Here is a 13,604-nt window from a genome sequence, read left to right as displayed (position 1 = left end):
GTGGAGGCCAAATGACAACTTCAGGTGTCAGTCCTTGTCTTCCATCTTGAAGAGACAAGGTCTCTTATGTACACCAGGTTAGCTGGATCTCATAGGTGTATGTGGGGGTCTCCTGTCCCCACCTCCTGTCTCATGGCAGAGGAGAATGAGTGCAGGATTACAGAATGCACTACAGTCCCAACTCTGCATGGGCTCTGGGGATCTGAACTCAGGCCCTCACTCTTGCGTAGCAAGCACTTTACCCACTGAGCCATCCCCCTAACCCCTCCACTCCGATTTCTAGCCCATTCATTTTCACTTATTAGTTTCTTTATTGTCATAAACTGGCCTAATTGTTCCTCGTTTTGAGCTAAAGGTGACTGTGTTTCTTCTGGAAATTTTTAAATAAAATTACTTTACATCTATTTCCAAGCCTAGCACCAGCCATGTAGCATGTTTAAAACCCTGTCTGTGACTCCGTTATCATCTTCACCTTGATCTGTGTTACTTTTGAAGCTTGATCATCTGTTCCCGGCTTGTTCGCATCTCTGTTTTGAAGCACTTCACTGGGGAAGGCAGGCCACGTGGGATGGCTGCTCTGAACTGCAGGCTCTCTGGCTGAGGCTGATGACTTGCTTATGGAGATGCTGTACCAGCTTAGGAAGATGCATGCTCTGTTGAGAATCAGTGTCTACTCAGAGCTTCTCATCCCTCTCTATCAGACTCCCAGTCAGCGTTTTATCCAGACGATACAGGACTTGGTTTCCTCCTGCAGCTCTGCTCGACTCCTCTGGATGCCTCACACAGATGGGAAAGTGCACAGATCATGACTTCCATGGTGGTACATTCATGGTTACCACATGGCACCACAGAAAGGCATGAGGTCCTATACCATCAAGGTTGTCTGACTACCATCCATCTCAGAGATGCTTCTGGACTCTAAGCTGAGGTGGCAACTCCAATGCAGAATCTATGAATGAACCACCTAGGATCCACAGACTCACCCCATGGTGACTTGTGCAAAACCGTACAAAACATGTTTTCTCTTCACACTTGCGAGGCCATGGCCCTGCTCCTGTTCATGGTGAAGCCCCTGTCCTTCCACTGAGGCTTCCAGGCTCTTTATAATTTATCTGCCTCTTCTACCCACTGGCTCTCCATGGAAATGTTACCCTCTTCTGCCCTGTAGCTCCTTCATTTGTTCCCCATCTTGTCCCAGCAGGCTCTTCTGTCAGTCTCACCCACATACCTTTGCTAGGGGTATCCTTAATCATCTTTCTAATGTATCAGTCTGTTCACCCTCCCCTGCTGAACCTCAATGTTCCCTGTCCTGGGTACAAGTTCCATTGTCAAAGGGATTTCTCTGTCTGCCTTCCCGCTCTCCTGTCCCCAATGCCCGTAGCCCTTTTACAAGGTAGCAGTCACCAGACCCATCCACAATGGCAGTGCTATTCTGTCCTCTCTCCTACCACTTCTCATTGCCTGATCTCATTTCCCTACTCTGTCCCCAATCCAGGTTCCCATTGCAGAGAGTTCCATGCTGCCCCAACAAGAACAGACCCCCTCACTGCCAAGCTACTTTCCAGCTTGAGCTGGGCCAAGCAGGCTTCTGGGAGTGATTACTGAGCACATGTAGAAAACACGGATGGAGATGAAGGAAGGCACAGGTTTCCTTCCCCTCACTCCCAAGGTCACTTACTGTGAAACAATCCCACAGAAAACAGGGAAAGCAAAAAGTGACAAGTGGTTCCAGGGGGATACAAGGCATTCTACACCATGGAACTTCTTTCACCTGAAAGACCCCTTAGAAATCTGGCTAAAGAAGGACAGAACCTCCCTTGCTAGCAGAGATAATGTAGCCTGTGAAGAGACCATAGTTAGACACTCACTTTTCAGAGCCTGTGGGCATCATGGGTAATGTACTGAGGGGCACCAGAGATAGAGATGGCAAGGGGGGTGACTGCCTGTAGGAGGGCACCTTCACACAGTGCACAGATCCTGTATACCTAGTCATGCACACTCCCTCAGAGAGGTGCCTCTACTCAGGGCCCAAAGGCCCAGTGCATAGCCTGAATTCCTGCCTGTCCCACACTCCCAAGCTGGCCCAACACAGCTACAGAAGCAGCCCAAGGGCAGCACCCCAGCTGCCACCTCTCTGTTCTGGCCTATAGACTGTCTGTCTTGCCCTGGGTGTGCCTCCTCCTCAAGCACAGTTCTGCTCCTATGGAAATGACAGGCAGCAACACATTACTGCCTACATGGCAAATCTCAGTGAACAAAGCAGGGGCCGTGGAAACCATTGCCAGGAACACCCCACTGCCAGAGGCTCACCCCACCCTATCCACAGGGCAGGAACATTTCCTAAAATGTCACAGTGGCAAGCACCATCTCTTGAGCTCACCAGCACCCCAGGGTTCTTCATTTAATTTAATTCAGTTCTCCACAACACACACTGGGTTCATGACACACACTCTTTCCAGCCTCCAGGACATCAAAGCGCTACTTTATTCTAGCACAGAAGAAAATCTACCTTGTGGCTCCCTGCCCTCGCCATCCACACCCAAACTGCCGGGTTGCAGGGCTGGCTTCCAGGCTGCACCCACACCCTGTACTGGCTGTGTGAGGAGGTGGAGAGGAGGAGGACAACACCCTCAGGAGGCCAGCAACACACTATGCTCAGACTCTCAAGGTGAACCCAATAATCATAACAGCACAGCTCCAGCCAAACAGCAAATAAATACATCTCTTAAACAAGAGAGTGCTGAAATCATGCAGACTGAGCGAGAGCAGGGGATGCCATCACAGCTGCCTGTCAGGATGCCATGGGTTCTGTTGATCACACACATAGCTACAGTGGCCCCAGTCATTCCCAGTTGCTAGTAGCTGCACAGACCTTTTGATTACCTCTCAAGGGGCGTAGGTACTGCTGACCACACGCACACACGACACTTCACTGCATAGCCTCGCAAGATTAAGGCTTCATCCAAGAGCCTGTGACCAGTGTTCCGATCTAGTCTGAGCCAGAATGTAGGGAGAGGAACGACAGTCCCTTGCTGAAGGTGGCTCATGAAAGAACTCTGGGGCAGGCTATGCTGGGCACATGTGGTCTAGGGTCTTTCCAGAAGGCTGTAGAGGTATTGCTGTAGGATTGGGGGATACCCCCTAAACACATGGCTGTGTATAACATGAGTTCTCTACTACCCTGGATCCTACGACCCTGGGCTGGCCTAGCCTGGAAGGTGGTACAGTCTGCCTTGAGCCTTCTTAGACACTGTTGCCCAGCATGAGAGGCCAGATTCCAGGTGGCAATAACCCGACTGGCTAGCTCAGCTGAGACCTCTGACCCTCAGGAAGATGGGCAGCAGTGTGAATCTGGGACAAGTTCTCTGGGGGCTCCTGGGAACTGGTCAGGGCAGGAGTGCATATTGTTCAGTGGGAACCTAATGCCCCGGTCAGCACACTGAGTGGCCACTGCACACCAGGAAATCAGGAAAGCAGGACCCTTCTCTCTTCCATAAACAGGCAGTTAGGTCAAATGGCCAGGCAGGTGCCTGTACAGCCAGCCCTGCTTCCCAGAGCTTCCTGAGGACAAACATGTACTATGGAAGACAGCTGAGCATTCAAGGAGTTTACTCTAAATCACTTGGTGACAGGGCGAGTCATGTTCCCTAGAGCCTCTATGTTCTCAGGATGCAGCAAGAAGGGCCAGGTAGGCCAGCAACCTTGCATACGCCTAGTGGGGCAGGGAGCCAACATATCTCAACCACTCATAAACCATGTCCACAAGGCTAGATGAGGGAGCCTGGAGTGCTGTCCAGCCTAGGACCCCAGCCAGCATACTGAGCAACCACAAGATAACTGAGTTCTGTAATGACAAGGGCAGCAACTCAGGAGGACAGCCTCATGTCCCCTGTACTTAAACACTACGGACTGGTGGGCAGGCTGGTCTCTGCCTGCCAAGCCAAAGGTCCTACTGGAAGCTCCTTCCCCTAACCGACACCCTCACCTGTCCACAGGCCTTCCTTCTACTGTGTCCTTCTTATTTAGGCTGCTGCCAGAAAGTGCCAGTCTCACTCAGAGAGAGTCTTCACACATCAACTGGGGCCATCAGGCCAGTTTTTCAGGTGAGGATCCCCACTCAGGTTATTCCAATTTGTGGCAAATGGACACCAAAACCAACTGTCACCCGAGGTCTGAGCAGGACTCTGTGTGACTATGCAGGACTTTATCATATGGGAAGCAGGGAGCTCAGATTCATCTGAGAAGCTTAGGGTTGAGGAACAAAACTGCTGAGTTCCCCCAAATTATCATACTGGGAACTTGGAACTGCGGGCCCCCTAGCCTATCAAGAGCGGGGTGGCCAAGGGAGTAAGGTGGAAGACAGTGACCACAGATAGTGCACAGTCCTGTCCCTTCAATGTTGGTGTCTTCTTTGCTGCACCCTAAATCACCCACCCTGCCCAGCAAGGCCTTTCAACCACTAGTCCTCTGAGATGGATTTAAGAACTCTCTGACATCTTAACATAGCAAAGAGCACCTAGGAAGGGTCAACAGGCCTCATAATACTTGGGCCACCTCTTGGGAGCACTCAGGTAGTCCAGAATGTGGGGACACATGCAGTTTCCTGGATAGAACACAAAGCTGGCAGGATGTATGTCCAACAAGGCCTCTGACAACTGGGCTCTTCAGCAGTTTTACTGTTAAGCTGGTAAAGAAACTTGCACAGAGAGGTTAAGTGATGTCCCAAGTCACACAGACACCATGTGACTGATGAGATGGGAGCTCGGGCTGTGTGGTTTCTTATCCCGAACAGTGCCTAGCATATCACAGGGGCTGAGATAAAGGCCCTGGGAGCTGGAGGTTACACCAGGTCTTCCAATGTCACACTGGTGATGGCACATGGCTCAGGGAGTCTAGGTGAGAGTTTATGATGCCGGCCCAGGCCCAGTTCCCACCATAGTGGCCAATGCCACCAGCTCTGTGTCTCAGTGGGAGGCACTTCCCAGCAGCAGCAGGTCAGTAGTGAAGGCAACTAGCGCTCCCCACAGCTCCTCCACAAATCAGCCATGAACGAGAACTTAATAAACCTTTCTTTCAGCAGAAAGCATAGCTGGGACTCTTCTGAAGAGCAGTTACTTACTTGGAAATCTCTTTCTTCTAGAATTTCTCTCCGCCATCTCACGAGGAAAGCAGCACAAACATACAAGTGGAAATGAGAAAAGCCCTCGGGTTCAGACTGGAAGAGAAAAAACATGGAGAGAGCTGCTCAGTGTGGGGAGACAGCAGTCAACAGGTAAAGTCGTCCTGGTGGGCTCTCTAGTCAGGGCTATGGGGAGAGCTTACTGTTACTCAGAGACTGGACTGTAGCATGCCCAACCCGTTACCATAAGCGCCATTTTAAAACCAACACTCTGGTAAGCAGAGTCCTGGCCTGAGCTTTCAACATTGCCAAAAACAGTAACTCATGAATTCATGGATGACAGCCAGGAATAGTGTCAGTAAATTTGGCAAATGCCCATCCTACACTTGAGCCTTGGAGGGCAGCCCCCACTTCCCAGAGGAGAAAGTAAGTCTGAAAGTTGAGGAACCAGGTCAAGAGGGACACCAAACAAGCTGTGGAGCAGGAAGTTGTCCTGTGGGCATTAATAGGGATGCAGCTGGCAGGATAGGAAGTCTGGTGGCATCTGCCTGAATTCCCACCCTCACGACTCTCTCCAGTACAGTCAAATGCACCCTTCCCTCTGTTCTTACCATCTCATACTGTTGCCATCCTTGGGGGCCTGAGCAACTGCTCAGAGCACCCCATTGGGCCCTCCCAGCTCCTTTCTGGAAGGCTCTCCTTTCTTCACCCCCTGCAACTCCTATTTGGCTTCAAAGCCACACCACAAACTACTCTGACTAGGGGTCCCAAGCTTAGAGCTCAGTTTGTTACCTTCATGATTCTGCTATGTCCACACAGACCTATGCAGTCACTGTTATTGGTATATTAAGTAATAAAAGTATGCAGTGCATCAGGAAGTGACATGCTTTGGAGAAAATACAGCAAGGAAGAAGGTGGGATAACAAGAGAGGTGTCTCTATACAAACTTAGGGGCCAAGCATAATTTCTATACAGTGCTCAGTCAGCTAAAGAGGAACTCAAGCAAAGAACCAAGGAGGGTGTGCCAGGCAGACATACAGAGAAACACCAATGTCCTGAAGTCAGAGAATGCCAGTGACAGTTCCGAAGCACTGGGGTCGCTCAGCAGCACTGCAGCAGAATGGCTGGCAGTGCAGGGAAGCTTGTGGAGGACAGACCCGCAGGTCCCAAGCACCAGGTGCTCTCATGAGCCCGGGAAGCTCTGAGGAGGGAAGAGGTGCTTCAAAGGTGTCCCACTGAGAACATGGCACAGGGCAGGCAAGGTGGAGAGGCAGAGCTCAAGATAAGCGGGGCACAACCACCATAAAACCGGCAAGTGTTAGTGCTGTACACCAAAGGGGAGCAAGAGCTTGTAACTAGAGTGGAACTTCTAGATTCTGGGTAAAGCGTGAGTCCACAAAATGCTGCTACATGTGATGTATTCAGGTCTAAGGGAAAGAGGGGGAAGGCTTTAACTAGGATGGATTTGCCACTGTCTAAGACAAGAGGCTTTGCAGCTGAAGCAGAACACGTGTGATGGGATAGCTGTGACTCTCCTGAGACTTAAGTAGGGTGCACAAGGAGGTAACCAGTGGTCTAGACCAGAAATACCCTGACAGGCGTCAGGGAGCCCTAGGGATGCCAGAGGCCCCATGCTATAGAGTCCAACTAGAAAGAGTGGGAAGGTGGTCAGTGGTCTTTAGTGACATGCAGGTCACTAGCAGAGCAGGCTGCGCACTCTCAGTCCTAGAGGTGGGCATTGTTCCTTCGTCTCCCTGCACTGCCTGCCCAGTGCTGTGCTAGTGTGACTTGCACAGTCCCTTGCTCTACTTCTTGCCTATGAGGGGACTGGCTGCCACCGTTTCATTTTAGGGAATGATGTCTGCTGAGGCCTGACATCACAGCAGTTAGGAAAGTCTCTTCCAGCTCCAGGCTGAAAAGAGCTCTTATCACAGTCACAGATGACTTCTGCATCTGCTGAGATGATAAATTCATCTGGTAATGGGAAGACACCTTGAGAGTCATGGTTCCACTGAACCACCTTGCATTCCCAGGGTAAACTGTATCCGTTAACTATGAACTCCAGCTTTTAATCCTGTCCATGTCCTGACTACACTCACCAGGCAAGAAGCAATTCTGGTTTCCTCTAACTGTTTTTGTAGGGTTTAAGCGTTAGGCTGTCTGCCTCTCTCCCCTTTTCCTTTCTCAGAAGAGTGTACACAGCTTTAGGATGCTTCCTTCTGATTCCTGCTAGACAGCCCCTGTGTGACGGGCAGGGCTGGTGACTTCTCTGTGAGCAGAACTACACCCCAGAATTAATTTCTATATGATTACAAAACAATTCAGACTTCCTCAGAGTTTTTTTATACTCTTATTTTTCCAGAAACTTCTCATCTAGATGTCTGTGCATTTACAATAATCCCTATTTGGAAATGTATCCTCCCCCTTCATTTTTAAGGTAGACTCTCACTAAGTAGCCCAGGCTGACTCAGAGCTTATAATCCTCTGCCTCAGCATCCTACTGCTGTTTGGAGCTATCAGAATTCTTAATTCTTAATTCCACTGCCACTTGCCTTTTCTTCCATCTAAGCTGTTAACCATGCTGAAGTTTTCTAAAATCCAGTCGTTTTCTAAAATCAATCAATCAATCAATCAACCAACCAACCAACCAACCAACCAAGCAAGCAAGCAAGCAAGCAAGCAGTCAACTTAAGACTCTGATGATGGGTATTGTATTAAGCTCTCTTGTTATCTTGATTATTTCCTTCCTGTAAGTTTGTCTCTCTCCTTCCTGTAGTTTGTTGTGGGCATTCTCAAACACATACAGAAATAGAGTACTTTCTTTTTTCAGTTCCTTTTCTAACTTAAGGGAGATGGCTTCAGGCTCATTAGTGTCTGGCTTTTCTTCATTTCTGATACAAGCAAGCAATGCAAGCCTGTCAGTCACCCTTAGCAGCCCCACTTCAGCTGCACTCCAAGTCTTAATGAGTCTTTATTATCTCAATGTCTAAGAACGTGCACTGGCTTTTATGATGTCTTTTTTGAATCATACCTGATTTACCAGTACATCTTTTCAAATCTGTAAATGCATGGTTCATTTCTGTCCCTTTAGCTTTTGAGTTATTGACTGTGACTTAATCGAGTTCATAGTAAATGGGACTTAAGGACTCCAGGTCTTTGAAGGTAATTTGGAGTTGAGTTTGGGATTGGAGTTGAGTTTGGGATAGTACACATCTTCCAAAATGTTTTATGAGGTAGCATACTTGGAGGACAGGGCATGGACACTGAGGCCACAGGCCTGGCTCTGACACAGCTGACAGAACTGAGATGCCACTGAGTGACCCACGTGGATGGGCCAACACTCTCTAAGCAGCCAGAAAGACTCCCTGATTCACCAACCTGGACCTGGACTGGGTCCTTTCTTTGCTGGTGTCCTCTCTATGTGGAATGAGTAGATGTTTCTTTACATCTCCACAGAAAAAGTCATACCACAAAATGTCTGCTGTTTGTAAACACATGACTGGAGCTCCTGGAGACAGCAGTTCATTTATGTCTACTAAAGAAAATTAACTCAAAATGTTAATTCGTCTTAGTGATTTTTAATCTGCATACAATCTACCAGAAAATAGGGATTATTAAAAATTTATATGACAATGGTAGATTTTCTCCTTGTGGTTCTACCAAATTTGTTTTCTATATTGGAGGTTAAGTTATTGGGTACATACAGATTCAAAGTTTCTTCACTACCATTGTCAACACATATCACCCCCTTTATCTCAAGCAATCCACTGCATAAGTCTCTGGCTTAGAGGAACAGTAGGACAGGAAGACACATCTGGAACCATCTAGCAGCGTTTGGTACATCATCTATTTTATAATTAGCTACATTCTGCTATGTGTGACCCTGTGAAAACATCATCACAGTTAGGATAGTGCACATGTCTGTCACCCCATATGTGTCCTTGTGGCCATTTATAAGTCCTCTCAGTCTCTAGGTAACCACTGAGCTATTCCCTAGTGCACACCAGTTAACATCTGACACTTGTACAGAGGTGCCACCGTACTATATGTACTGCTCTTCCTAATGTCCTTCACTTAGAGCTACTACTTTGAAAATTTTCCTTGGTATTCCGTGCATTCAGGATTCATTCTCTGCAAATTCCACAAAACATTCTCCTGAATGGCACATCACACTTTGCTTATCCCTGAAACATCAGATCAGCTTGCTGGTCCATTCCTGGCAAATATTGAGGTAAGTTCTCCTGAACAGGCACACCACAGTTTATCCCTGCAAATGCTGAGGTGTGTTTCCCCTGAACAGGCACACCTCAGCTTGTCTATCTACTCCCTGCAAATGCTGAGGTGTATTCCCCTGAACAGGCACACCTCAGCTTGTCTATCTACTCCCTGCAAATGCTGAGGTGTGTTTCCCCTGAATAGACACATCTCAGCTTGTCTATCTACTCCCTGCAAGTGCTGAGGTGTGTTTCCCTAAATGAGCACACTACAATTTGTCTATTTATCCCCTGCAAATGCTAAAGTGTGTTCCCCTGAATGGGCACATTCATCAATCTAGAGACACTGAGCGGCTTCCAGCTCAGGACTATGATGCAGAGCTGTGTGCACAAACGCACTAGTCTCGCTATGGATTCATGCTGTCAAGCTACTTTCCAAAGTGGCTCTACCACTTTATGTTCTGAGCAGCAGTGAACAAGACTTCATGTTCCATCCCATCATAGCCAGCATGCTACAGTCAGACAACTGTTTTAATTGAGTTTCTAACAGTCTGCAGTAGTAGTGTCTCACTGTGGCTCCCAGGTGCCTATCCACACTTCCCAAATGACCAGTGACCAAGCATCCTTCATGCCACCTTTGATTTTCGGAGTTTTTCCTCACTGTTCTCTATTCTTTTACAAATTGTTTTCTTATATTCTACATGGTAAATCTCTGGTAAGCCTCTGCTGGGAACATGTGTTTCTCAGATTAGAGCTTGACTTTCCACACTCCAAACAGTGACTGTGGGGAAATGTGTCTTAAATTCTGATAGAGGTTCCATTTATTCATTTGTCACATCTAACAAATCTTCCCCCAATTCAAGGGCACACAGGGCTTTGCTTCTATTAGAATATGACATTTTCAGCAATTTCCAAAGAAGTCTATACCCACCCCCATAAGCTAAGGCTGAGGCCATAGGGTTTTCATTTTCACCCTTCTCTAGAGCTCTGCTGCCCAAATCTCCACATTCGTATCAATTGCACTGTCGGTTTATCAATGACTGCAGAAAAGATCAGCCTGTGTGTGCTTCTCTCTGTGTGTCCGTATGCATGTCTCTGTATACACTCCTCTCTGTGTGTCTATGTGTGTCTGCATGCATGTCTGTGTGTGCTTCTCTCTGTGTATATGTGTGCGTATGCACGTCTCTGCACATGCTTCTCTCTGTGTGCCTGTGTGTGCATCTGTATGCATGTCTGTGTGTGCTTCTCTCTGAGTGTGTATATCTGCGGGCTTACCTGTGTACCTGACTATGTCTGAGTGTGTCTACATGTGTACACATGCCCATCTTAGAACCCCTGAGTCTTCTGACCTATCACTTACATAGGTTTTCTTTATCTTCAGCAGTATTTTATAGCTTTCAAAGATTCAGGTCAATGGCAACGTTTGTCAGATATTCTATAAAAATGTCATTCAGTGATGACACCGAAAACACTATCCTGAAATCTTCCAATTCTGTTTCCTTATGCTAGTTGTTGGCCAAATTCCAGAACATGTGCTTTGTTTTTCGGGACATTTTTTCATCCCTAGTCTCTATAGTGACGGGTCTTTCCAAATGCAGTCAAGGCCCCTAATTCAGCACCTGATCCCAACCAACCATAACTGAAACTCTCTGGTTGGTCTGCACCCTCGAAATCTCAGCCTGCTGGTGGTTCCACATCCTCACTTCTTTTTTCCTTGCTGTAGTGAACTAACTTGTCTTTATTCATTATTCCAGTGTCTACTTCTAATTGAGCTAGAAATTACTAAGTTTCTGCTGTTATCTGAACAGCAGCCCTATTTTGGCAGACAAACTTAACTTGATGGTCTAAAATGGGGGTTGCAAGATGGCGTAGGGAGTAAAGGTGACTGTCACCATGCCCAATAACCTGAAATAGATCACTGGGTTCCACACTGGGAAGGAGAAAACAGACTCCTACAAGTTCTCCTCTGACCTCATCTCATGTGCACTGTGGCACGCGTGCGCACACACACACACACACACACACACACACACACACACACATTAGATGTTCAGTAAATAAAAATAAATCATTATCTTTATTTTAACCTCAAACAAAATAAGAAATTAGGACTATCTCCATCGTGGTCATAGCCAAGACACACACCTTCCCCAGCTTCACACTGGTGTTCTGGTGCCACCCTGATTAGTTCCCCCTAGAAACTAGGGTGCCCTTTGTGCTGCTTTCTGGATCAGCACTAATTTTGATTTGCTCAGGGATCTGCCCTCTCTTTCTCATCATGTCTTCTTGGGTCAGACCCTCCCAGTCATCAGCTTTCATGAAACCCACGATCCTGACTTTCCTTTAATGTGGGAGCTTTTGACTATGGTCCTGACCCACAGTCTGTGTCTTTACTCCACTGTCATCCTCAGGGCAATTCTACACTGCCCGGTGTTAAATAGTTCATTACACTGTATTCTAGCTTGAGATTTTTAATGCTCTCAATCTACTTGTTATTCTGCCCCAGGAAATCTCTGGCTGCTTTCTAGAACCTTCTTGGTCTTTGGACCTTTGCAGTTTCTTTATTATGGTTATTTTGTCAGCGATGGCTTATCTTTTGGAATCTAGTGGGCAACTCTGATAAGAGGAAACCATGATCCGATTCATTAAGTTCACATCAAAAATTCACCTGTCCCTGTGATGGTCTCTGCATTTTCTCAGACGTTGGTGAGGCTGATTTTCATTCTAACCCCTATTCTTTTATAGTCTACATTCGAAAAGTATTTTCTTTAAATCTTTATTTCTGCTCACTAACCTCTCCTTCTGTGTCTCAATTTCCTTTTAAACCTTTTATTATTAAGTGTATTTGCCTCTTTGTGTTCTATGTACCACATGCACACGTATGCCACAGCATGTGGAGGTCAGAAAACTGCCTGTGAGAGTCTGGGGATCAAACTCAGATCACTGGGCTTGGTGGCAAGCACCCTTATCTACTGAGGGATCTCGTGGGTACCGTGTGCTATGATTACTGCTTAATCCGTTTATTAAGTTTGAATCTGAATCTTTTCAGTTCAGAACACTGACGGTTCCTTTTCTTTCTCCAAGCATTTTCAAGGTACATCTCAGGTTCCTCCCTGCAGACCCCTCTCTGAAGCTGTCTTTTCTTCTGACTCCTGTGACTGTGACTTCCTCTGTTGGAACAAGAGCCTGTTGGAATCCCCCAAAGCCTGCTTTCAAAATGCCTTTACTTTTGCTGGTGCTTTATGAGACTCTGACCCAGGCTACTTACACTAGATTGTCAATGGAGACTTTTCCAGGCAATTACCATGGGACCTGGAGCCCCAAACCCACCTGAATGTAGGACAATGGTTAGAAAGTGTGGGTGGGTGGACCCTTCTCTTTTTCATGAACTTCACGGCCAAAGACAAGAAGGGAAAGTCTAGCACCTGCTATCTGCAGTGTCCAGGTGCAGCAGTTGGCTCATTAAAAGTAGGTGGCAAATCGCAGAAATCACAGGGCAGACATGTGGGCAATGCAGCTTTGCAGCCAGTATTTCAAGTCTCTCAACAGAGCTCTCCCAGATGTCTGGTCTCTGAAGTGCTGCTTATGTTTGTGAGAACCACACCAGCACCTGTGGTGCATTCTGGGACAGGGGGACCTCATGGATTTTTGTCTCTGCCATCTTATTTCTTTCAAATGGACTTCTTGGAAGAGCTGCCCTGGATCCTGCTAGCCTTGTAGCATGTCACGGCGCCAACAGCACATAAAATCTCTCTCTATGCAGAAACGGATAGCAGCTGTAACGTTAGTGCTGTGACGTGCCATTAGGCTTTTACCTTACCACTCGCCACAGAATGACTGGGATGTCTCCTCTAAACGAGGAGGGCTCCTATCATGTCATGTTGTTTACCATAGAGGACCAAGATATCACAGGTACTGCTAGCCTCTTATCTGACATCCCTGACCTTCAACCTCCTGCTTCTTCCAGAGCACCAGGCCTGCAGCCTGCCAGCATTGTGCAGGGCTGCTGGCTCAGCTGGCTCAAGGGGAAGCACTGCACAAACCCGTGCTCTGCCAGAGAGGCCCACTCCCTCTTTCTATCAGCTGAGCTCCACCTCTTCTCCTGGGACCTAACCACGTCTGCTTCTGTTTCCCACACTGTCATCATTGGTGGTCACACACTTTGGTCCTCTAGTTTTCTATACCACCCATTCTGGAATTTCTGGGCCCCCTTTTTCTTTGCAATCCCTGTCTCAAAAAAATAATAGTAGGATTAGAGATAGAATGAAATT

The 13,604-nt window shown here is 47.4% G+C and overlaps 1 protein-coding gene across 3 annotated transcripts in view; it reads right to left on the bottom strand.

Annotated features, from left to right (window-relative positions):
* Positions 1-13,604, bottom strand: part of Tbc1d22a (TBC1 domain family member 22A) — a 297,396-nt gene that overhangs the window by 49,970 nt on the left and 233,822 nt on the right. For 2 of the 3 annotated variants that reach the window (XM_048444912.3, XM_085678867.2), the window contains exon 12: positions 5,120-5,215. The exons of the other annotated variant lie outside the window; for it this stretch is intronic. In XM_048444912.3, the coding sequence (XP_048300869.2) occupies positions 5,120-5,215 (96 nt within the window). The remainder of the gene's footprint in view (positions 1-5,119; positions 5,216-13,604) is intronic. 3 annotated transcript variants of the gene reach the window in all.

This window comes from Myodes glareolus, chromosome 19 (assembly GCF_982192425.1).
Source record: "Myodes glareolus chromosome 19, mMyoGla1.1, whole genome shotgun sequence".
Classification (NCBI taxonomy): Eukaryota; Metazoa; Chordata; class Mammalia; order Rodentia; family Cricetidae; genus Myodes; species Myodes glareolus.
The sequence above is the reverse complement of the archived record's forward strand: the minus strand, read 5'-3'. Positions and strand labels throughout refer to the sequence as shown.